This window comes from Arvicola amphibius, chromosome 11 (genome assembly GCF_903992535.2).
Source record: "Arvicola amphibius chromosome 11, mArvAmp1.2, whole genome shotgun sequence".
Classification (NCBI taxonomy): Eukaryota; Metazoa; Chordata; class Mammalia; order Rodentia; family Cricetidae; genus Arvicola; species Arvicola amphibius.
Genome location: NC_052057.2, coordinates 20,690,046 through 20,712,829, shown reverse-complemented (window position 1 = coordinate 20,712,829; position 22,784 = coordinate 20,690,046). Strand labels below are relative to the sequence as shown.

Sequence of the window (22,784 nt, the reverse complement as noted above, 5' to 3'; positions counted from 1 at the left end):
TTTACGAAATGAGCCAAGGGTTTCCATTCGCCTTAGCTCTTCCTCTTCGCTGTATTTTTCCCTCCATTTTGGGTAACATCCTGTAATGGTCTCACTCTGATCACACTTATTAATGTAAGACTGCTTCATTCAGAAATGCAGCAGCACCAGGAAAACCACAGCAATAAACCAATGACGCTTGCTGAGACAACTCTTTATTCTGTGATGGATTCTTTTTAAAAAAAAAAAAAAAAAAAAAGCTGGAAAACATTCCTTCATTTTGTGTTTTTCTATTAATTTTGTGGTTAAAAACATAGAAAACAAACGTAAGCTTTTTCTTTATCAGAGAATAACTTGATGGCTGGAGTGTAGGCTATCCAGTGCACAACGGATGTCCCTGGTTTAGGGGTCACTACTAAACAGTTATTTTCCCTATCTAGACAGTTGCTTAATGTCTACTGACAGTATTATACTTTTTCTGTGTCATTATTCACTGGGGGATGAAGATGTCAGGTTTTCTTGAGAACGAGAGCCTGTTGCTCACCCTCTACCAATCTGACAGTTATGAAATGATTTGCCATCACGCCAATCTGTAAGGCAATGGCCTGGCAGAAGAGAGCTGTTTGCAAATAAGGGAAGGCACGTTGAAACTGTATTTTCATCAGAGAAAGGGGGCATCCGTGTTTACTGCTGTTTTCCCTTTTAGTATTCTTTCTAAATGTACTTCCAATACACAGCTGGAAATTGGAATCTTTGGGGGAAGGAAGAAGTAAGGTAAATGGTCAAGCTGGGGGCTAAGAGAGCAGTAATCAAGGACTCCCACAACCTCCACTGCATAGTTTGTGGGTACGGGCACAGCGCCAGGATAGTTGCATTAAAGCCTTTAAGTCTGGCTCTCCAGGGACCTCTCCAATTCCAATGAGCTAGGGCTGCCATGTTATTTATTAACAACTTTCTACACCCTAGCAAAAGCACTGGCATGCACATGCTACCTACACTGCATGCTGTGGTTTGTTTGTTTGTTTGTTTGTTTTGGTTACTTGTAGACTTTTAATTCTTTGTGGAGCAACTATGAATTACATACTTTTTTATAGCTTGGGCATCTGTTCAGTGATTTCAAAATTCCTTCCAACAACTATAATTTTTTTCATTTCTTCCTAACAGTTTGAAGTAATAAATTCTCTCTGTGTGTCTCTCTGTCTCTCTCTCTTCCTACGGACTGCTTTGTTTATTAAAAGACAGAGTTCAAGGCCAGCTTGGTCTACAATAGTTCCAGGACAGGCCCCAAAACTACAGAGAAACCCTGTCTCAAAAATAAATAAATAAATAAATAAAAATAAATGAAAGAAAGAATTCTAAATTTTTAAGAACATCTTCTACTCTCTTTGTACCAGAAATGGTCTCATTTCTTCATATTAGTTTTATCTTTACTTTTATAGTAAAATGCTCTTTAGGAAGGAATACTTACTAATTACTTTTCCTCTTTAAATGTGTGGCTGAAGATATGATAATAATGACAGGTTTATATAATAAAATAAGGCAATGCCATGATTAGGCATAGGCTTTTTGTTTTTCCAAAAAGCATGGTCAATAATACCCAACTGATAACCAAATTTAACATCAAAATTAAAATAAGCTATTATAAATTCACATTGGATTTAACGAGCCAATATTTCTACCTTATTGATAGAAACTGCCTTGAAAAATTACTGAAATTATAGATTTATAAAGGAAACATTCCTTTGGCTATCTTTGCCACAACACCAGCATAAAGTAATACTGTTTCTTTACTCTCCTGCCCCCTCAAGAAACAGGGATGTATTTAAGAGGCTCATATACTGACCTCTGTCACTTGGGTTTCTACTGAGCTGAAAAGATTTATCTGTGCAAATGTTAATTCTCGACCCATTTTTGGACAAGAGAGTACTATCTGTCCTTTCAGGATGAGATAACTGAGTAAACTAATGTCACCTGATCTGATCTCTAAAAGCCGCCATAATTCCGGCATCTTGATTTCCAGCAAAACTCCTCAGACTGTTGCTAAATGAGCGTTGTCTTTCATCTTTCAGAGTTTAAGAGTGCCCAGTGTTTAAAAATAACGTCCTTGCCCTCCCAAAGAGGTGGCGCATGTTCTGCACTTGGGAAGCAGAGGCAGAGGCAGGAAGCTCTGCTTCAAGGCCTCTTTGGTTCAAGAGAACAAGTTCAAGGCCACTTTGGTTAAGGAAGGGAGCTGGGACTACACGGGTCTCAAAAAATAAGTAAATAAATACAAATTTTAAAAAAAGGAATGGCCTCATGATTTTTGGTTGTAAAGCAAATCTACAAGATGGTTAATCCCACTCCACTTTCAGAGCCGCTGTCTGACTTAGTACAGGAAGGGGTATTCACTCATTCATTGTGCATGGTCCAAAGCAAACCAAGTAACAGCATGGCTCTAAGAACAATCAATAAGGCTCCAATAAGAGCCCAGTGCATCTTTGGAACCCATAAGTTGACTTTATATTCAATGTCTCAAAAGTTCAAAGGAACTCTTCCAGTCTTGAACCAGAGCAAATTCAGGAAAATTTGGAATACTTTATTAATTCCTAACCTCTTCTAAAACCGACTTTACTCTGAGCAAGTAACCATGCCCGCTGCTGTTGCTGAAGACAGAATTTCCGTCTGAAAGATCGCCTTTCTAACTCAATCTGGCGGGCTGTCCTGCGTTAGTCACCCTGGCTTCGCTCAAATTTCACTTTTCTGACTACGGTGGCCAACATATATTTTCAAGGCTTTTTAACGTGACGCGTTTTCTCCAGTCATACACCTCTTCTGCCGCTGGATCGCCCTAGTTTTCTCCCCTAGCGCCCTGGTTCCATTTAGACTATGCTAAACGTTAGACGCGGCACATGACCTGCAGTCATCCAGGATCTCCGCGCACCGGCACTGAACCGTGCAATTCTCCAGGCTCGCAATCTGAAACCGTCCTTCGGCCTCTCAACTCCTCCTGAACCTGCGGCGTGAAATTTAAATTTGAAAAATTTTAAATAAAGAACCCGCTCCCCCTTTTTCTCTAGCCCGTAGCCCCGCCCACGAACCCCCTTCCAGCCTCCACGAGAAACTGCAGGAAACCGGAGGGGGCGGGGCGGGTGGTGACGTCACGACGCCGGCGCGTCACGGAACGGCGGCGGCTGCGGCGCTGGCGGTGGCTGCGGCAGCGGCGGCATTTTAGTCTGCGGCGGCGGCGGCTGCGGGGCTGCTGCTGCTCCTCCCAGCATCCCTGGCGCGGCCATTTCAGCCCCATCTTGGCCGAGGGGAGGGAGCTGCAGCCGCTGCTTCAGCAGTTTGAATTTCAGTTTTTTCTCCGGGCTTGACGAAGCCGGCCGCGCCGAGGCGAAGCGGAAGACGCCGCCACCGGTCTCCTCCTCCTCACGCCGCCGAGCGCCTCCGCCCGCCCGCCTGCCCGCCTGCCGTTCCCTCAGCCACCGCCGCCGCCCCTCACACGCCTGAGGCGCGAGGAGGCCGGGCCCCGCCGCCGCGGGTGGCTCCCGGAGGGAGACCAGACTGCCGGTCCTCCCCGCCCCCGAGCGGGCTTCCGCCGCCACCGCCGACATGGCCCCCGAGCTGCGCTCTGGCTAGAGCCGGGGACGGAGGGCTGCCCTCCCACCGCGGGACCTCCAGCCCCCGTCGGGAAGCGCCGCTCCCGGCCTCGCCGCTCCGCCGCCTTCTTCATTTGCGTCCGCGTCACCGCGCGGGAGCAGCCGCGGGCCCCGGCCGGAGGGAGCCCGAGCGGGGCAGAACCGCCCCTCACGCCGCCGCCGCCACCACCGCCGCCGCCGCCGCCGCCTCCTGCGCCCTGCGCTCCACCCCCAGCCGGGCCTGCTGACCGCGCCAAGCACCGGGCTGGACTGACCGCGGCGACTGAGCCTGGCGAGCAGCCGGCCCGCCCCTGAAGCACGCTCGAGCGGTCCCCTGCCGGCTTGAAGCGAGGCGCCGCTGCCGCGGCGAGGTGAGACGGAAGGAGGAGGATGTGGCGCCGAGAGGCCGGCGCCCAGAGCAGCCCGTGACTTGCGGCGCGGGCCGTAGACCCAGGCGCGAACTCGGACTTTGTCTTTGGGGGCCCCGTGCTCGGCCCTACCCGGTTTCCGGTGGGATCCCAGAGGAGCTTCTGTCCTCCCAGCCTTCTCCACCATGTCCAAGATGCCGGCCAAGAAGAAGAGCTGCTTCCAGATCACCAGTGTCACCACGGCGCAGGTGGCCACCAGCATCACCGAGGACACCGAGAGCCTGGACGACCCGGACGAGTCGCGCACCGAGGACGTGTCCTCGGAGATCTTCGACGTCTCTCGGGCCACCGATTACGGCCCCGAGGAGGTGTGCGAGCGCAGTTCCTCGGAAGAGACGCTCAACAATGTCGGGGATGCGGAAACTCCCGGGACCGTGTCCCCGAACCTCATCCTGGATGGGCATCTGGCCGCCGCCTCAGCTGCGCCCGCCAACGGAGGCGGAGGCGGCGGCGTGTCGGCCCGGAGCGTGGCGGGGGCGCTCGCCCAGACCCTGGCGACGGCCACCACTCCGGTGTCCACCCCGGGCCCGGGTAGTGCCACTCCATCTCAGCCCCCCGCCACTTGTAGTTCCCGTTTCCGCGTGATCAAGCTGGACCACGGGAGCGGAGAGCCGTACCGGCGCGGCCGATGGACGTGTATGGAATACTACGAGAGGGATTCGGATAGTACCCGCTCCGGGGATTGCATCCGCCACAGCAATACTTTGGAGCAGACTGCCGAGCGGGACAGCGGGCTGGGCGCCACCGGAGGGTCGGTGGTGGTGGTGGTGGCCTCCATGCAGGGGGCGCACGGGCTGGACTCGGGAACTGACAGCTCCTTGACTGCTGTGTCACAGCTACCCCCGTCGGAGAAAATGAGCCAGCCCACTCTCGCCCAGCCGCAGAGTTTCAGCGCTGGGCAGCCGCAGCCTCCGCCGCCCGTAGGTGGGGCTGTGGCTCCAAGTTCGGCGCCGCTGCCGCCGTTCCCGGGAGCGGCGACCGGGCCGCAGCCCATGCCGGCAGGAGCTCTGCCAACCCAGCTCCAGGGAGCCGTGGCCGGCGGCGCCCTCCCGGGGCCTGTTGGCCAAGCTCTGCCACCGACGAATGTAAACCTGGCGCCGCCAGTGGGCCTGGCCGCCCAGCCGGGCCCGGCGGTGGGCTCCTCACTGCCGCAGCATCCCCAGCAGTTCGCGTATCCCCAGCCTCAGCTAGCACCCGGGCATTTGGTGCCCGTGCAGCCCTCCGGCCAGAGCGAATACCTGCAGCCGCACGTGGCCCTGCAGCCGCCCAGCCCTGCGCAGCCCTTGTCCTCAAGCGCTGGCGCGACCTCGGCTTCGGCGGCCAGCTTTCCTTTGGGCCCTGGCCAGAGCGTCTCCTCCTTGGGTGCGCAGATGATGGGCGCCCCTTCCCAGCCCACTGAAGCTCCAGGTCCGGTTCCTGGCGTCCAGGCCGCTCCTTGTCAGCCGGCGGGAGTGGCACCAGCTGCTATGGGAGGCGTGGTGCAGCCAGGCTCTGGGCAGCCCCAGTCCGTGCAGCCTCCCCCGCTGATGGGGGGCAGTGGTCAGCTGTCAGCCGTGCCTGGTGGTCCTCACACCGTGGTGCCCGGAGTTCCAAACGTGCCTGCCGCGGTACCCGCTCCAAGCGTGCCTAGTGTGCCCACCACTTCTGTTACTATGCCAAATGTACCCGCGCCTCTGGGCCAGTCTCAGCCGCTGAGCAGCCATACGCCAGTCAGCCGGAGCAGCAGCGTCATCCAACAAGTTGGGCCGCCCTTAGCGCAAGGCACACACAGTGCACCAACGAGCCTACCACAGTCTGACCTAAGCCAGTTTCAGACTCAGACCCAGCCTTTAGTCGGGCAAGTTGACGATACTAGAAGAAAATCAGAACCCCTACCTCAACCACCACTTTCTCTCATTGCTGAAAATAAGCCTGTTGTGAAGCCTCCAGTTGCAGATGCCCTGGCAAACCCCCTTCAGTTAACACCTATGAATAGTCTGGCCAGCTCTGTATTCAACATAGCAATTCCTGTTGATGGTGATGAAGACAGGTATGGGAATTTTTATGTTAAATATCTGCTAAGATTGCTTGATCCAAATAGGATACAGCTTGGGGAGATTTTTTTTTTTTTCACTTGAGGCCTTTATTTTTCTTTTCAAAATTTACTTTAGTAAAATCAATATGAAGTTTTGAACTCGAGGTGTAAGGAGACGTGGTCAAGGTTTTTGTTTTATTTGTTGTTTTTAAAACTTAGGTAGTAATTCAGTGTCTTTGTATTTCAGCTTAACAGTTTAAAAATGAGAGCTGGTGTGCCCCTCCCATCAGTAATGGTGTCCCTTCCTAAGGTGTTAGGTACTTTTGAGTGCTTATGGCAGAGTTTGGCCAAAGTTAGTTTGGAAATTGAGACTGAAAACCAGAAGGCCTTCTAGTTGGGGCAGAGAGTAGGGAATAGACACACTCTCCCATCAGGGAGTTTGGGAAGACTGGAGAGAGAGAGAGTGGTAAAACGAGGTGGAATCTGTCTTTGACAATCTAAGCCAGACAAACTTTTAACAAAAGGGAGTCTTGAGGATTCCCAGTAGCTTCTCAGAGACACTTCTTTTGTTTAAGCAGAAGTCTTTAAGATAGGGAAGGGAGGTGCAAAGTGCTTAAACAGTAGTAGAAACTAGTTTTTGAAAGGTATGTCCTTAACCAACGCCCTCTACCTAGAGTATAAGGAGTGCCTTTTTAATATTTTAGATGAAAGCCAGTGTATTACTACACTGTTCTATAGCAGCTTATGTTTGGTTATGGCCTAATGAGGAATTTTAGTCTTTTTTTTAGGAGCTGTCATGTAGACCTTTGACATTATATAATTCCAACCTTGTTAAAACCTTAATTGCAACATTTTAGCACTACATTAGAAATTACAGAGAAAGAGTGGGGCATCTTCTTACACTTAAAGGTTTTTGAGAGAGGTTAATTCAATTGCTAAAAGAATCAAAACATATTATGAGTTTGTAGAATCATTGGTATGTAGAAGACTACCATGAAATAGTAATGCTTTTCTATACTTTAATCCCTCACATTCTTAGCTTTTTACTTCTCCTTATCCCTGTTTTACTCTATATATTCTTCTGCTGGTTTAAAAATGCTTACTGGAATTCATTCATCTCTGTTTTTGTAATTCAAAGTTCATGAATTTTGTAGCCAAGTTGTAGGAAGTCTTTGCACTTGAGAACTCAGTGTTCATAAGTGAACTAGCTAGTCATTGAAAATTTTAATATAGGTGGGATTACCAAGTTTAAAAAAACAAAACGAAACAAATCTGATTTTCGAAGCAACTGAAAAATAATCCTTCAGTGTTCTAGTTGCTCCTGTTTTCACTGGGAGGGCAGGTGGAGTCTCCCTTTCAAGTTTGATGGTACCTTATCTTTTATGACTATCAGGAACCTATATTTTCAAAGTTGATAAATTACCTTTTACTTTCCCTTTCTGATCTGTACCTCTTCAATAAGTGACTTTTCCCCAACCTCCTATTTCACACATAAAACCTATTGAATGAAGAATTCATCTTTCCTCTTCACACACTTTGCAGTTTATAACATATTTCAGAAATTAAAAGGATAATAAATAATGTATTGAAGTAGAAATCTGTTGACAGATGGAAACTCTGAAACATTCCTTTTGAATACATGCTACAGGTGCATATATTTTACCTTACTGTAGTTAAAGTAATCTCAGAAATCATAATTCCAAATATAATGAATGTTTTAACTGCAGATGTTGCTACATCATTGTTCTTAGCTACTGCATCAGTTGATCCTTTTCAAGGGTTTGTGTGGTCCCATTTTGAATGTGCTACCTTCTCCTTTACCCCAACCTTAAATTCTGCATTGCATATTATCAGTTTTACCATTGATTTTTAATATTCTTCTTTCCAAGATGTAATCTTACACATTTGATGTTTTGTCATGAACCAACACACCTGGTGAAGGCATGAATCCATTAATTAGAAATAGGGGTTTTGGATTTTTGTATTGTTTTGTTTTGTTTTTAAAGAAAGTCTGTGTAAAAGAGAGCATTTAGAAGTTTTGCACTTGAGAATAGCGGTTTTCGAGGCACACATTTAAATTAACCAGATGAATACCTTTTAAGGAACAGTCCTAACTAGAAATACTACTTTTAGTATAATTTGAGGTTACTTTCTCAAAATCTTGCAGTATTATTTATAATCCTTCAAATATCATATAAATTGGTGAGATCACGAGGAAGTATGTCTTAAACTTCGTAAGTAGGTTAATACATTTAGATCCTAAGGAAATACTTGTAAATATTCATTTTTTTTTGTTTAAATTCCAAATTTAGTAAACAGGTCTTTGTTCTTCTCTTTTTAAACAAAAGAAGGGAAATGGGAGGTTAACAAGGTGGGTTATTTAGGTTCATATATTTGAAGCTCTTTCGTGGTTTTGGTTCCATATAAGGGCCTTCCTATATTGAATCAATTTTGAGATCATTTATATTAAACAACTACTACAACACCTTTAAAGGGGCTGATGCAAAGGTTTCTCAGTTATCTTGCCTGCTGACCCTACATTATTAAATATCAAATTGTGAGATTTTTTTTTCCAGCCATTTTGATTAGGAAATTATTATTACACATTAAGACTTCTCAGGTTAAATTTGTATAAACTGGTGGTTGTAATGATGGTTGATAAAAAATTGTGTAGCCACTTTTACAGTGAACATTACAAAATTTGTTTAAACTGTATACATTTAACAGACTCCTTTACTGTAAATGAGAGGAGAATGTAAGCTGTTACTGGCCCTAAATGGAGCACAGTACAGATTGTTTTCCATAAATAACTGACCAGTGTGAACTCTGAAGGTAGCATTCCAGGAACTCATGAATGGCTATAATTGTGAACTGTCAACTAACTGTCTAACTGACAGTTGAAACCCTAGTTATTGTAAGGATTCCTTAGTGGCATATATCTCTGATTTGTTTAATTTGAATAGTTTGCTAATGACTAGTATCGCTAACTGGTGTGTTTTGGTATGTGCTATAAACACAAATGTGTTCATATATTTAATGAATTTCACATATACCTAATGTTCTTTTTTTTGTTTTTCGAGACATTAATGTTCTTTTTAAACTTGAAGTTTAAGTAAGAAGATTTATTTAAATACATACCAGAAACAACACTGTCCTCTTGTTGTGGTGTAAAACCTACAGACCCCTTTTAAGAGTTATGTTACAGAAAGATCTCCTAGGTTTCCCAGCACATAAGTTTAAAAATCTGAAAGCTCCTTACTTGAATCTGTTTGTTCAGTCTATTACATCATGGAGGTGATTTTGATCTTTCAGCTTTACCAGTAATGAGTAAATCACAAGCAAGATACTGTCTTGTCCCTAAAACCTTGGGAAAGCATTCCTACCAAGGTGTTGATAGTCAAAGTATAAAGTCAAGCCACGCCTTTAATCCCAACACTTGGGAGACCGAGGCACATGGATGCATGGATCTCTGAGTTCCAGGACAGCCAGGACTACACAAACAAACCTTGTCTCAAAAGGCCAAAAAAAAGTATAAAATCAATGTATACATAACATTTAATATAAAAACTGTTGATGGTATATTCATTCATTCATTAGAAATATCTAACTACTAAAACATACATTCGTCATAAACATAGATCTAAATAAAAGAAATTTTGAATTTACAGAAAGACCGATGATTTTCCAAAGAAGCTGAAAATCCTACAGCTATATCAGTAGTTTAGCCTTTTATATTTACTGTTAAGTATTTTTTTAATTGAGAACTAATTAATTTGGGCCAAATGTTTATTATTTTAATGAAAATAAGCACTTACGTGTATAGGGATGAAACATTCCAAGTAACTATTTTTAGTACAGTTTTTTTTCATGTAAGTTAAAAGAAGCCTATGGGATCATAAATCTATGAAATCATCTTTGTAAGAAGTCATTTTACAAGTATTAGAAATAGGGTTAATATGTACCCCTAAGAATAAATGCAGTATTGATATATTTTTTTTCTGTAAGGCTCTGACAACATTCATTTGAAAGTGGGTGTGACACTAGGATTATGCATTTGATACTTGAGACTTTGTAGTAGAGTTAATCTTTTTTTGCAGTGGGAGACAGGTTAGATGCAGTGTCCTTCAGTGACAAGTAGCAATCCACTAAGCAAATGCTCCTACCTCCCTATCTTCTTAATAGAGGGATGGATGCTAGGAGAGTAGAAAAGAGATTCTGATTTTTCATTTTCCATGATGGCCCCAGTTGAGGGCTAGGGAAGTATTGTTTTGAGTGATGGCAGATAACAAAAATGAAAGAAAATATAGTAGAATAACATGTTTGGTCTTAGAAGAAATGAATTTGTCAATAATGAAGACTAGTCTGATTTTTGTAACTTTTTACTTTTGGGTAATTTTATATTTATTTTTTTCTGAAGCGATACTGTCTACTAATTCTATTCTTTAGTAAATATAAAGAGAAGGGGCTTTATAAAAGCCAGCCTATCTAATTAAATGTAGTCAAAATGTCGACCCCCTTACTAGATGCTTATGGAAAAAAAAAAGACCAGAAATTTTTTTTTAAATCTTAATTGTTAGTACTGTTTGTGGGTTATTATGCAGCAAAACTCATGTATTGGAATAAACCTTTAAGCTTGTGGGTTTTTTTCTTTATACTCAACTAGTGGTTTAAGCTATTTTAGATAGCACAATACTGATAAGGTACATCAACAAAGAATCGTGCATACATAAATCATTGATCTTTCCCATAGCAAATCAAGGACATACTAGCTATTCAATATTTGTTATGTCCTTAGCCTGGCACTGCTTAAAGCAAAAGTTAGGTGCCTTTTTGGGAGGCAGAGGCAGACTGGTCTCTGAGTTCAAGGCAAACCTGATTTGCATAATGAGTTCCAAGCTAGACATAATGAGACACTGTCTCATATTATTTGCTGCCCATAAAAATTTACCAGTTTGCCTTATCATTCCATGGCACTAATAAATAGACTTCACTGTGTATACATCAAAAAAGTGGTAATATTGAAGATATATAAATTGATATATCCCTATAAATATTTGCATGAGTCAGATGGATGAAATTGCATGTATGTTCTGAATTTTTCAAATTAAACAAACTTAGATTTACTTTATATGTATGAATGTATTGCCTGCATGTATGTATGTGCACCTTGTGTGTGCTTGCTGGTGCCATTGGAGACCAGAAGAGGGCATTGAATCCCCTGGAACTAGAGTAACTGATGGAATGAGCTGCTGTAGGTTCCGGGAGTCAAATCCACTCCTCTGCTAAAGTCACACTAAACCACTGGGTCATCTCTTCAGGCCCCTTCCCTTTCAAATTTAAAATGCCAAATCAGACTTAATCTTATTTAATCTTATTTAATCTTAGTTGTGCTAATTGTTTTTAAAGAGATATATTTCTTTTACTTTAAGAAAACAGTATATATATATACATATAGTGTGTGTGAAGTAATTAAGTTAATTAAGATAATTAAGTTACTAATTTTATTGCTATCCACCTAGGATGTTTACTATTTGTCAGACTGCGTAGGGTAAACAAGTGAAACCCGAATGTTAGTTTAAATTACCTCAGTCTCTTTATCCATAAGTATTTGCTAAAATTTGGCTGAAGTTTCACACTATAAAAGATAAACTTTTTCTGTCAGATGTCAGTGATTATAAAGAACATTGGACTATTTTAAATCTATTTTGAATTATTTAGGCCATACTTTCTATTAACCGCCTATATAACAGGTAAATTGCATAATAGATGAATAAAAGTTTTCAAAAGCAAAGTTTAAAGCCCATTAGTTTTTTAAAATAGAGCTGTAGTTTTACCACTTGGGAGGTTATGTGTATAAACCAAACAAGTTCTTTATATACTTTAGCTCTGCCATGGAAACAAACAAAATGAAAAAGGTTGTTCCTTTGATTAAATAAAAGCAATAGTATGTTTGTGTATTGACACATGAATGACCATTACAGACAGTTAAGTCAGACATACCTGAATTAAAATATACTGTTGCTATGTATTTGTTAAATGGATTGATTTAAACCAGTCATTTAGTTCTCTAAATGTTCTGTTTGTGCGAAAAATGAGGATGCCAACCTTGGATAGTTCTCAACTTCCTAACTCTGCAACCTTTTAATACAGTTCCTCATGTTGTGGCGACCCCTAACCATAAAAATTATTTTTTGCCACTTTATAACTGTAATTTTGCTACTATTGTAAATTATCTGATATATCTGATATGCAATTCCCAAAGGGCTGTGACCCACAGATTGAGAAGTGCTGGTTTAAGTATTAAATTTTATGTGAATAATCTATAACATAAGATAGTATGGTGGCAAGTATACATTACAGAAATTGGAGTAAGGAGTTCCAGCTCCAAACTCCTCCTGCAGATTACCCTTTCAAATGGTACAATTTTACCAAGTCTTAAGTTTTGATGTGCAAACATAAGACTGATCAGAATGGGTGTTTTGCCTGCATGTGTGTGCCTGCTGGTGCCCACAGAAAAGGAGACTACTGCTTTAGTCCTGATGTGGTAAGGATACAGCAGATTGTGCTCTAATCCTTGTTCTTCCAACTGCTCTGCTGATTTAATTAATCAAGTCATTTACTTCCCATCAGTCGTCCCCGCCCCAATATTAGGGAAGCTAGAATTTGGGACTTTGTCATATTTAAAGTTCTGTCTAGTCCCATTGAACCCGTACTTTTAAATAAAGTTGGGAAGAAACTTTCTTTTGTCACAACCCCCAACCCTTTTTTTTTTTTTTTTTTTTTGCCACTACCAACCATTGTATGATTGATTGGTTGGTTGGTTGGTTGATTGATTGATTGATTGATTGATTGATTAGAAGGAAGAAAATGAAGCTTACTTCTTTACTCAAATGCTTGAGAAGTAAATTGTATGCAAAGTAAATAGCTAAAGGAACAACACACCAGTCAGTTGTTGTAGTGTTCTCCAAGTAGTAAACTATAGGGTACAGAAATGAGATTCTCTTTCTTCCAAGGTAGTAGTCTATATGATTAGATTATATTTTATATGTGTTAGGTTTTGATGGAGCAATAGTAAGTGCTAATGGGGAACAGTTTAAGAAATTTGATTTCTTAATATAGACTGATGACTTCTGTTCAGACACTGTTTTTGCATATACATGTGTGTATATAGTTCAGAATTTAAAATATCCAAACCGGGATAAATTGAAAACTTCTTATATTTGTTCCCCAGCCACCCACTTCCTGTCTTCAGAATCAATGTATTATTTGTACATTCTTCTAAAGGTGACTTTTGGACCTAGTTTTAATTAAATGGGCCATTCACATTAGATCACTGATAAGAGAAATGACTTGCTAAGCTCAGAGAAGTGGCAGCCTGTGTAATGAAATTGAAGGGTGAGACTGCCGTACTTGGGAAATTATTTGACTAACTTGACAGGAAGCAGAGTGAAGGGCATAATACCACAGTAAATTTAGATTCTTACATTAACTTTATAATTGCTACTTAAAAGCATTTCTTGAAGCTTTTATTGCTAAGTAATGTTTATCTTACAATTTACTTCAATAATTTTAGTAATTGTATTATATACTAAAGTGTGATAAAGTTATGTTTTGCATGGGAGTCTTCACTGGGGCCCAGAAGTCAGAATTGTTATGTGGTAGAATGTACTAAATAGTTTGGTACACCTAGCTCAAAATTTAAGTATTTCATTTGCTTCAACATTACCATAACGATGATGAGATACTTAATGCCTGCTAAGATTCTCTACCAAAAGTTGAATTTTGTACAACATAAAATTTAAGCTTAATTTTGTCAAACCATATATAAACATTATCTCATTTGATCTTTACAGCAACCTGTAAGCAAAATTTTTATTCTTCTTTGTGGATTAAGGAAACATGATAAAACATAAACACTTAGGTCTGCCATTCCAAAGCCAGTACTCCTTTGCTTTATTGCTTAGCCAACAATGAATGGGAAGAAAGGAATATTACTGTAGTCACTGTTGGTTATGTTGTGACTGTTTACCTGAAAGATACTTAAAAATACTTAAAATCCACACATAAATTTGGAATGGCCCTTGTTGATATTTTATTCGTCTGATTTCTATTTAAATCTTAAAAGTTAGAAAAGAGGTTTTTGTTGAGTTGAGGCTCACATATGTTTCCCTTTAAGCTTCACCAACACTTTAGGTTTATTTTGAGATGTAGGGTATGCAGGTGTGTTTCTTCCCCCTACTGTAGTTGCCTTATAAATAGAATGTCTTGCTAAAGCAAGTGGATATGTATTCTATGTGTTTGTCACTTTCTGGTATACTGTTTTCATGTACTGGGAAATTAATGTGACAGACTAGTGTATGAAGCCAGGGAATAGATAAAGAAAAGCCATTTGTAAATACCAGTGGGTACAATTAACAATTACTTGAGAATGACATAGAAATTGAGGCTACTGAGGTCCCAAGGAAAGCTCTGTTAATAAGATCATTTCAGTGCTAAGTGAAACTTGATAGCACCAAGTTATAATTGATATAATTTTAAACTTTGCATTTTGACCATATATTCTCTTCTGCAAAAAAATCACATTTGAAACCAAATTCCTAACAGCTTGTTTGAAGTGAATATAAACTACTACTCTAAGTAAAGCAATTCTTAGAAGAATAATGTAGTTTATATTGAATTTATTGCAGTCATCTAAATGAAAATGCTGTTTTCTTTGTTTGTAGACATTTTTCAAAACCACTGAATAAAATATATCTTTTCCTCCCCTTATTGCACTTTATTTCATAGATCATTCTCATATCTTGAGGTTTACTATTAATAGTACATATTTTTTTTATTTTATATTTGAGAAATACTGTGTCATTACATTGAAAAAATGATGGCATTTCATAAGACTTTATTTGAAGCAATTTTATTTAGCAAGTGAATTTGCTTCAAATTAAATATAGATATTTCCAAAGTCAAAATATCAGAAGTTCTTTAAAATGTCATCCCTCTGAATAGATTTCATTTTAAATGCTCTTTATAAAGAATTTTTAATTCCAAACTAGGGACTACCTTCAAAGTTTACCCTGTTAGTCTCCTTCCGTCTTCGAGTCTGTCTTTCCAGTAAAGATGAAGTTCTTAAACAGTGCAAGAGATAGCCGTGCAGTGCTCACAGTGCTCACATGGTCCTGGGCATTTAGTTGATGGTGGATTTAGTTGATGGTGGGAGGAGCCAAATTAGGTTTTCGGTTCATTTGCCTTTTATCTTACTTGGCTGACTTGATTTTGAAATACAGTGGGAAAAGGTAACCTCACAAAAGTTAGAAGATGTTAGATTCCTCTTAAACTTTGTTGTTGGCAGATCTAACCTGTGCTTTTGATTGTTTTAGACAATCAAAAGAAAAAGGTAAGAAAAAGGGTTTAAAGACTAGAAAGGAAATAGAGTAAGGAAAGCAACAAAAACTTTATATTGTTAAAAAAAAGTCCTAGTTTTTTTAACTACTCTGCACTTTTTCAGCTACTTTGGTGATTCTCTGTTACCCAGTGTCTGTGCCTTTTCCAGTTTATCAAAAGTGGTATCTACTGGATAAGAATCTAAAATGCAGTATGAAAAAGAGCTGTGCATCCACACAGCTTGGCTTAATTCAGGTTTTGAAGTCATGATTCTCTTGTTTTTAATTTGATGATTGTTGATATTTGCTGTTGCAGTCAACTTTATGAATAATTTTAAGGTTTAGTTATTGTATTTTTTTTTCATTTACTTGTATATGCATGTGTTTGTGTGGATGTATACTGTGTGTCTGCCAGTGTCCATGGAGGCCACAAGAGGGTATTAGATCTCCTGGAGCTGGAGGTACAGTGAGTTGTGAGCTACCTGAAATCTGTGCTAGGTTCTGCAGGAGTAAGAAATGTTCTTAACTGCTGAACCACTTAACCTCTCAAGCCCCAGAAGCAGGTTTTTGTTTCCTGCACTGTAATCCAGCAGCCTTTCTTAAGGCACCTACTAAGGTTTCAGAAAAGCATCTGAAGATTATTCTTTAATAACATAATAGCAATTGAGCATTGGCTGTAACCAAAAGATTTAGATATGGTTACAGTCTTAACTATTGGTCAAAGGCTAAATAAAACTATAGTATTATTTAATCATGTTTAACTATTTAGTAACAGTGTTATTTAAAAGAACATAGAGCTAGAGAAATCAAGTTTTGACTCTGGTATGTTTAGTATAGTGGTTTAAAAGCATAAAATTAGGCTACCTACTCTGACATTTGGGGAGTTACCTCTTACTCCTTTCAGGTAGGGATGTTGTAGAAATTTGAGGCAATAATGTAGAGCAGTTTGAATAGCATTGGGTATATAGTATTTTTTTTACTGCTATTCTTACTTCCTACCATGAATCAAAGATTGGGTTTGTTTGTTTTTTGTTTTTCTTGTGGCCTCAGAGAAGAAAGTTTGGCAATTGAGTGGATGATTGATTTGATATCAGAATCTGTGGAGTTGAAGTCCTAGGCAGTTATGAGTGGGTACTAGGAACTAAACTTGGGTCCTCAGCAAGAGGAGATATGCTCTCAACCACTGAGCCGAGTTAGGATTTTTTAAGTGATACGACAGGTACATGTTAGCCCCTAAAGTACAAATGGATGGTGAGGAAGACATTAATTAGAATTATGCTTAATGAGTGAAAACAGTTAGGAACCAGGTTAGTCAAAAGCTTAGCTCTTGAGAAATCATTCCTGACATAGAGGATCAATTGTACATACTGGAGTTAGCCTACATGAGCTCATTAGTTACAGTTCTGTGGTGTTGGCCGTAGGGATAGTAGGAATGAGTGATACAGTTGATAGATTTTTCTCCTTTAAAGGGGGCATTATACTCATGCAATAAATTAGAATGCTTCCATATAATCACATTGTTCTCCCCACCACTAGCCTAGAGAAACTACGCACAAATAAACTTAAAAGTGGAAATGTATCAAGTCCAACCAAGAAGGACTCTTTCTTATTCATCATTAACCCTTCACTTTTAACAAATCCTAGAAAGCTATAGCTTAGTGTTGTATGTGGATATGCTACTGGAGAACAACAGCTAGGACCATAGATGATCATTAAAGCATCACTACAACATGGTGTTGATAGGCTCTGGTTACTTTTATGTATATATGCACACAATTGAATGCTAGTATTTAACTTTATCTGTTATTTATTCTTTCTTTTAAAATTTTAAATCTGAATTACTGTGGTTTCTTAATTTTGTGTGCTTTATTATTTCTTCCAAAGTATTGTTTTAAGCAGTCTCAACGTTTTCTTTTTCCTTTTTCAAATTTAAGTGGTTACACTGTATGAGAATCTAAAATCTTCCATTTTTTATAAGTACTGAATATATTGTACATTCTCAACTTCATTTCCATTTGATTCTTGGATCTCACAGGAATCCTTCAACTGCTTTCTACCAAGCGTTCCATTTGAACACGTTTCAGGAATCAAAGAGCCTCTGGGATAGGTATGATTACTTGATATGGAATGCATACATGCAAAAGTGTATGCATGAATTGCTTTGCCTAAAACTGACTTTTGTTAAAGGGGGGAAATCACGTGGAATCTAGCATGGGACAAAGCAGCAAAATAAACCAAAAAGACTATTTTCTATAGAACATAAATGTGCTTTTTAATTTTATTGCATTCTGTGCATGTTATATTTAATTTTAAGGATTACAGTTCCATTGTCTTGAAAATAGTCGCTTCATATATTTTAAGGCAAAAATTTTTTCTGTTAAATCAGTCTTAATTTTGTTCTGTTTTATAGGATTTATAACAAAACAAAATACCATTCAAAAATTAAACTGGAAGAGGGACAAGACCTGAGTAACAAAATTGTCATTAATTTTGACAAGAAATTGTCACCACGTTTGCTTGCTAGAATTTTGTATATCTATAAACCTTGTAAGACCCCCAAACAGATTGCTTTTTCACAGAGATACTGTTTAGGTCTTATTTTTCACTTAAAAACAAAACAAAAAAACTCTTTGATTTCACTTTTGGCAAAAGATACTTTGGTTTATCTTTCTGCTTAACACACATTTTTAAATAGTATATGCTTTGTTCAGTTATTTGGCTGAATATTTATTAGCAATCTCTCATTCTGTATTTAATTAATAGGAGTTGAGCACAGTGTTTCTTAAATTCCCACAAAGCTTGTTAAATTCTTTTAACTCTGCCTGGCAACGCATTTGTGTCATTTGGCATATTCTTGGATAACACTAATAGACTCTACCTCTTTCATTAGAAAAGATTGTTGCTAAGTGTCTGTACATGTCATATTGAGACATGGTCTGCATTGCGTTAATAGTAAATAGTAAAACTTTCTTTTAATTTTTGGCTTGATTTGTTTGTGTGTATAACTCTAAAGATATTTTCTAATACTTTATATCTTTTAGATGTTTTGTTCCTTACTTAACCAAAAATTATTTTAAACACATTTTGAACAGGAAGTTTTAAAATGTGTAATGCTGTGTATATAATCAAGTTGAAATTAGTTTTGTTCTAACAGTATAAAGAATTATAAAGAAATAAATAACTAGATTATAGTATGAAACAGTTTTAATCATGTAAATAGTACTTGAGGTGTGCCGTATACTCTTCCTCAATACAAAGGAAATACAGTACTCTATTTGAATATGATAAGTAGCTTTAAATGCAGTTTAATTATTTGTAATATCTAGCTTTCATAAGCTATCATGTCAGTATAAATGATGTATTATTTTCATTAATACATTGTAGAAAGTTTAATCTTTATTTTCTATAATTTTGGTCTAATATTAAAATGGTTTCATTGTAGGACAACCATAGAAGTTACTTGGTCGTAATTTGTTGTTACAGCTAAATACTTGTTCTTTTTTAGTAGATACCAAATACTTTTAGCATCTCAGACATGGGCAAATTCTGTATCTATTAGTCTTTCATAGATTAAAAATATATTTCTGTACTGGGAAAAAGGCAGTAGACCTGAATTTAGATCCCTATCACCCATATAAAAGAGAAAAAACAATCTAGGTGTGGCAGTCCAGACACTAGAAGGTGACAGCAGGACTATCCCAGAATTTCACTGGCCTGCCAGTCTACCCAGTCTAGCCAATCAACAAGGTCCAGAATCATGAGAGGCCTAGCCTTATTAGGATGGGGGAAGTGATAAACACACAACTGAGGAGTGACTTGCTTTATTAGTTCTAACAGAACAGTTTATACAGCTTTATTTGGCAAATACTTACAGACTTGTTAACTGACACTGAGAAAGCATTGTAGTTCTGTTTATTCCTAGCAGGCGGGTTAAACATTTTTGTAATACTGTTTTTAAAATGTTAATTATAACGTTTGGCTTTGTTTTGGATCTCACCAAATAGCCTTATTTTGGACTATTGTAAATTTGGGGGTTTGCGATGTGTTTTGTGTTGTTGTTTGTTTGTTTGTTTTTAACAATTGATTTGCCAAATAAGTATTTTACAAAGGTAATTCTCTTGTTAAATAGAACTATTCAAGAATTTAGGACAGTGGTCCTCAACCTTCCTAATGCTGCAACCCTTTAATATAGTTCCTCATGTTGTGGTGATCCCCAACCATAAGATTTTTTTCATTGATCCTCACAACTATAATTTTGCTACTGTTATGAATCAGAATGTAAATACCTGACATGCAACCCCAAAGAGGTTGAGAGCCGTTGGTTTAGGAAGCCATACTCCTATATATGATTTGTGTTATCTACATATATTGAAGCATAAATTTGCCCATCAGTGGGATAGACTTTTTAAGGCTTATTTTTATTGGGAGCGGGGAGTGGGAGGTATGCTACTTAGTGTGTAGGTACCTATGGAAGCCAGAAAAGGGCAATCAAATCTGGAGCTGGAGTAACAGCTGGTTGTGAGCCATCCAGTTCCCTGGGTGCTAGGAACCAAACGGGTCCTCTGGAATAGCTGGAAGTGCTTTTAACCATTGAGCCATTGCTCTGTTCCTTTTAATCCAGCTGTCATTAATCATGTCTGACTATCTAAAGGTCCATGCTCGTACCCAATTTTAAGGACTGAAACCTTTTTCTCCTTCCAAGATAGTTTCAGTTTATCAAGTATCTTTATATTCGAATTATAAATTACTAATATGCTCTTCCTCAATAACTTACCAGTTCTCCTTTATTTATTTACCTTTATTAACTTACCAGTTTGTCCTATATTTAAGTTAGAATTAGTAATTTGAGAGGTTTTCAATAGCCAGATTGCCTTTGTCTATATTCAGATAATCTTTTCTCAGCTGTCCAGGGTTTTCATCACTATGTACTGAAACTGAAGCTACTCAAGTCCTTCAGGTGCCGTCATGGTCTTTGTGCTCCTTTCCTCGTTTGTCAGTTGCAGAGTCCTCAGGAGAGTCGGTGGAAGTGATGAGAGATATGAGGAGAGTGATATAGTCAGCCCTTATCTATCTTAAATGATTAACTCTCTAAGAGCTTATATTATTGTGACGTCATTTTTTGTGGTATTCTCACACACTAGCTAGCATTTAAGTGATGCTAAATTTCAACTACCTTTTAAAAATTGTTTTCATTCTTGGTTTTCTTAAATCTACAGAATTAGTTTAGAAATCTGTCTCAATAATCACTGGTAATCAAGCATCATTAAGAGTTTTTGTCTATGAAAGCTTAATGTAAGAATTACAACAGACAGTTTACTTAAATGTCATGTCAGTAAGATACGGAAGAGCTAGAGAAAAAGACTAAAGAGAGGAAACCAGACTGCTTTTAAGAATTTGCCTTATGGATAAACACTTAGAGTGTTTTGTCTTCATGAAGAAATTGGTTAAATTTAGTCAATAAGTGCTAAGCAATCACAAGGGATACATGATTTATTTCCTTGGCATCAGCTTGTCCTTATGGTAGCAGGAATATTTAAATGTAAATTAATAAGGAAAGTGATCAGATGCCATTATTTGACACAAATTTATTGATTCCTATAATATCAGGAAAAGCAAGATTGTAAAATTCAAAACCTACTTATAATGAGCTTGGTCTTTGGGAAAAGATAAAGAGAATCATTATCACATAATTGAAAACGATGGCCCTTTATAATATCCAAGCACTTTCCACTTTACAAGGAAAGTTAGAGTGAGGTAGCTTTCTTAGTTGAGAGGGAGTAGAGTTTGGTATTTTAGAACTAGAAAACTGAGGGAAAGAAACAGTCTAGTTAGAGGAATGGTACTATGAACCACTGAGAATATGTAGGACTTACATGTATGTATGGATATGTATGTATGTATACATATATATACATACAAACATACATACATGTAAAAAAACATTAGTTGGATTTGATTTATGTATAATATAACAGAGAAGAAAAACTCGATTGAAAAAAGAAAAGTATGATTTTTATAAAAAAAGACATTAATAAGATTTTACAGCTTCTGGATTATAAGGAAGCCCTCAAACAACTCCAGAGTGTTCAAAACCCAGTTGACTGAGGGAATGCACATATTGTAGGATGCATTAGTAAAAGAATTAGTTTGAATAGATACATAGATGAGATTTATGGTTTTAGCTGTTTTATGAATTAGTTGACAGACTGGTAGAAATATCCAGATATGCAACTGGGTAGAGAAGTAAGATACTAAATTTAAAAAAAAAAAATCTTTATGTTCCTTTATTGGAGCAAGATTCCTGACGTATACGGTGATGTATTTACTAAACAGAGTCCTGTGCAGAAATTATACACTATCCATCTAGACAGATTTTGATTACACTTTGCCTATTGATGGAGTACTTCCATTTATAAAGTTTTATACATCAAAAAACTTTGAATTTGACCAGGCTGTCCATTAATCATCTCTGAAAAGTGGCGTTTTATTTTAGCCCAGGTATGTAGCAGAGCTCCCAGACTCTGTGAATCTAGGTGGATAAAGAACTTTTGTCTGCTTGGTGCCATTGTGCAGAGAATAATGTTTTGGAAAGCTACCTGTTACATAAACTTTTTAATGCTGTAAAATACATAATATTTTCTTTTCTGTTTTTAGAGTTCAAACTTTAGGAAAGGCCAGGGTTCCAAGGAAAAGAGTAGGATAAGAGAGGGTCAAGCCAGAACTGTGGCAGTACCACGTAACGTTGAGATCAGAGGAGGAGATAGTATGAGAAGGATGTTTTAGAAATGGGAACACGCTGAGAATATTGCTTCCTAACCAAAAGAGGAGAAAATGTTTGCATCTGCTCTTAGACGATTGTCTGCTACTATAGTTTTAATCATAAGTCTTAGCTCCATTCTTTGGAGTACTGTTTCATTAGTTCCTAAACATTTCTTCTTGTAGTTTTTCTATAGTTCAGCTGTCTATGATAAATTGATATCTATTTTCTACACATTGATAGACTTCAGAATCTGCAATGAGAAATTGTTCAGCTATTTACCAGCTATTTACATGATTTTGTTCCCTCATTTACCAACTTTATTCATTGCTTAAATTACTCACCCTATATCACCCATCCTACTTTCAGATGTCATGGTAATTATTTTCAGGGCGAAATTTTAGGATTACTTTAGGAGATGTATGTATGTATATCATATTTTAAGTAAACCAAGTCTTTAAATAGCATGAAATTGTGTAAATTAATTCACTAAATTATTTTCCAAAATCTTGATTTGTTAGGAAACAAAGATTTGTTAGGAAAAGCTTATTATTTTTCTTGCTCAGACTTAAAGAAAATATACCCTAATATTAGTGACCTAGAACAAACAGA

The 22,784-nt window shown here is 38.9% G+C and overlaps 1 protein-coding gene across 3 annotated transcripts in view; it reads left to right on the top strand.

The window, feature by feature from the left end:
- The first annotated feature begins 3,791 nt into the window (after positions 1-3,791).
- Tsc22d2 (TSC22 domain family member 2) overlaps positions 3,792-22,784 on the top strand; it is a 47,022-nt gene continuing 28,029 nt past the window's right edge. The window contains exons 1-2 of one of the 3 annotated variants that reach the window (XM_038347270.1): positions 3,800-6,053; positions 17,451-17,522. In XM_038347270.1, the coding sequence (XP_038203198.1) occupies positions 4,150-6,053; positions 17,451-17,522 (1,976 nt within the window). In that variant the 5' untranslated portion in view covers positions 3,800-4,149. Of the gene's footprint in view, positions 6,054-17,450; positions 17,523-22,784 lie in introns of all 3 variants that reach the window. The other 2 variants (XR_005287359.1, XM_038347271.1) reach the window with 2 other exon arrangements.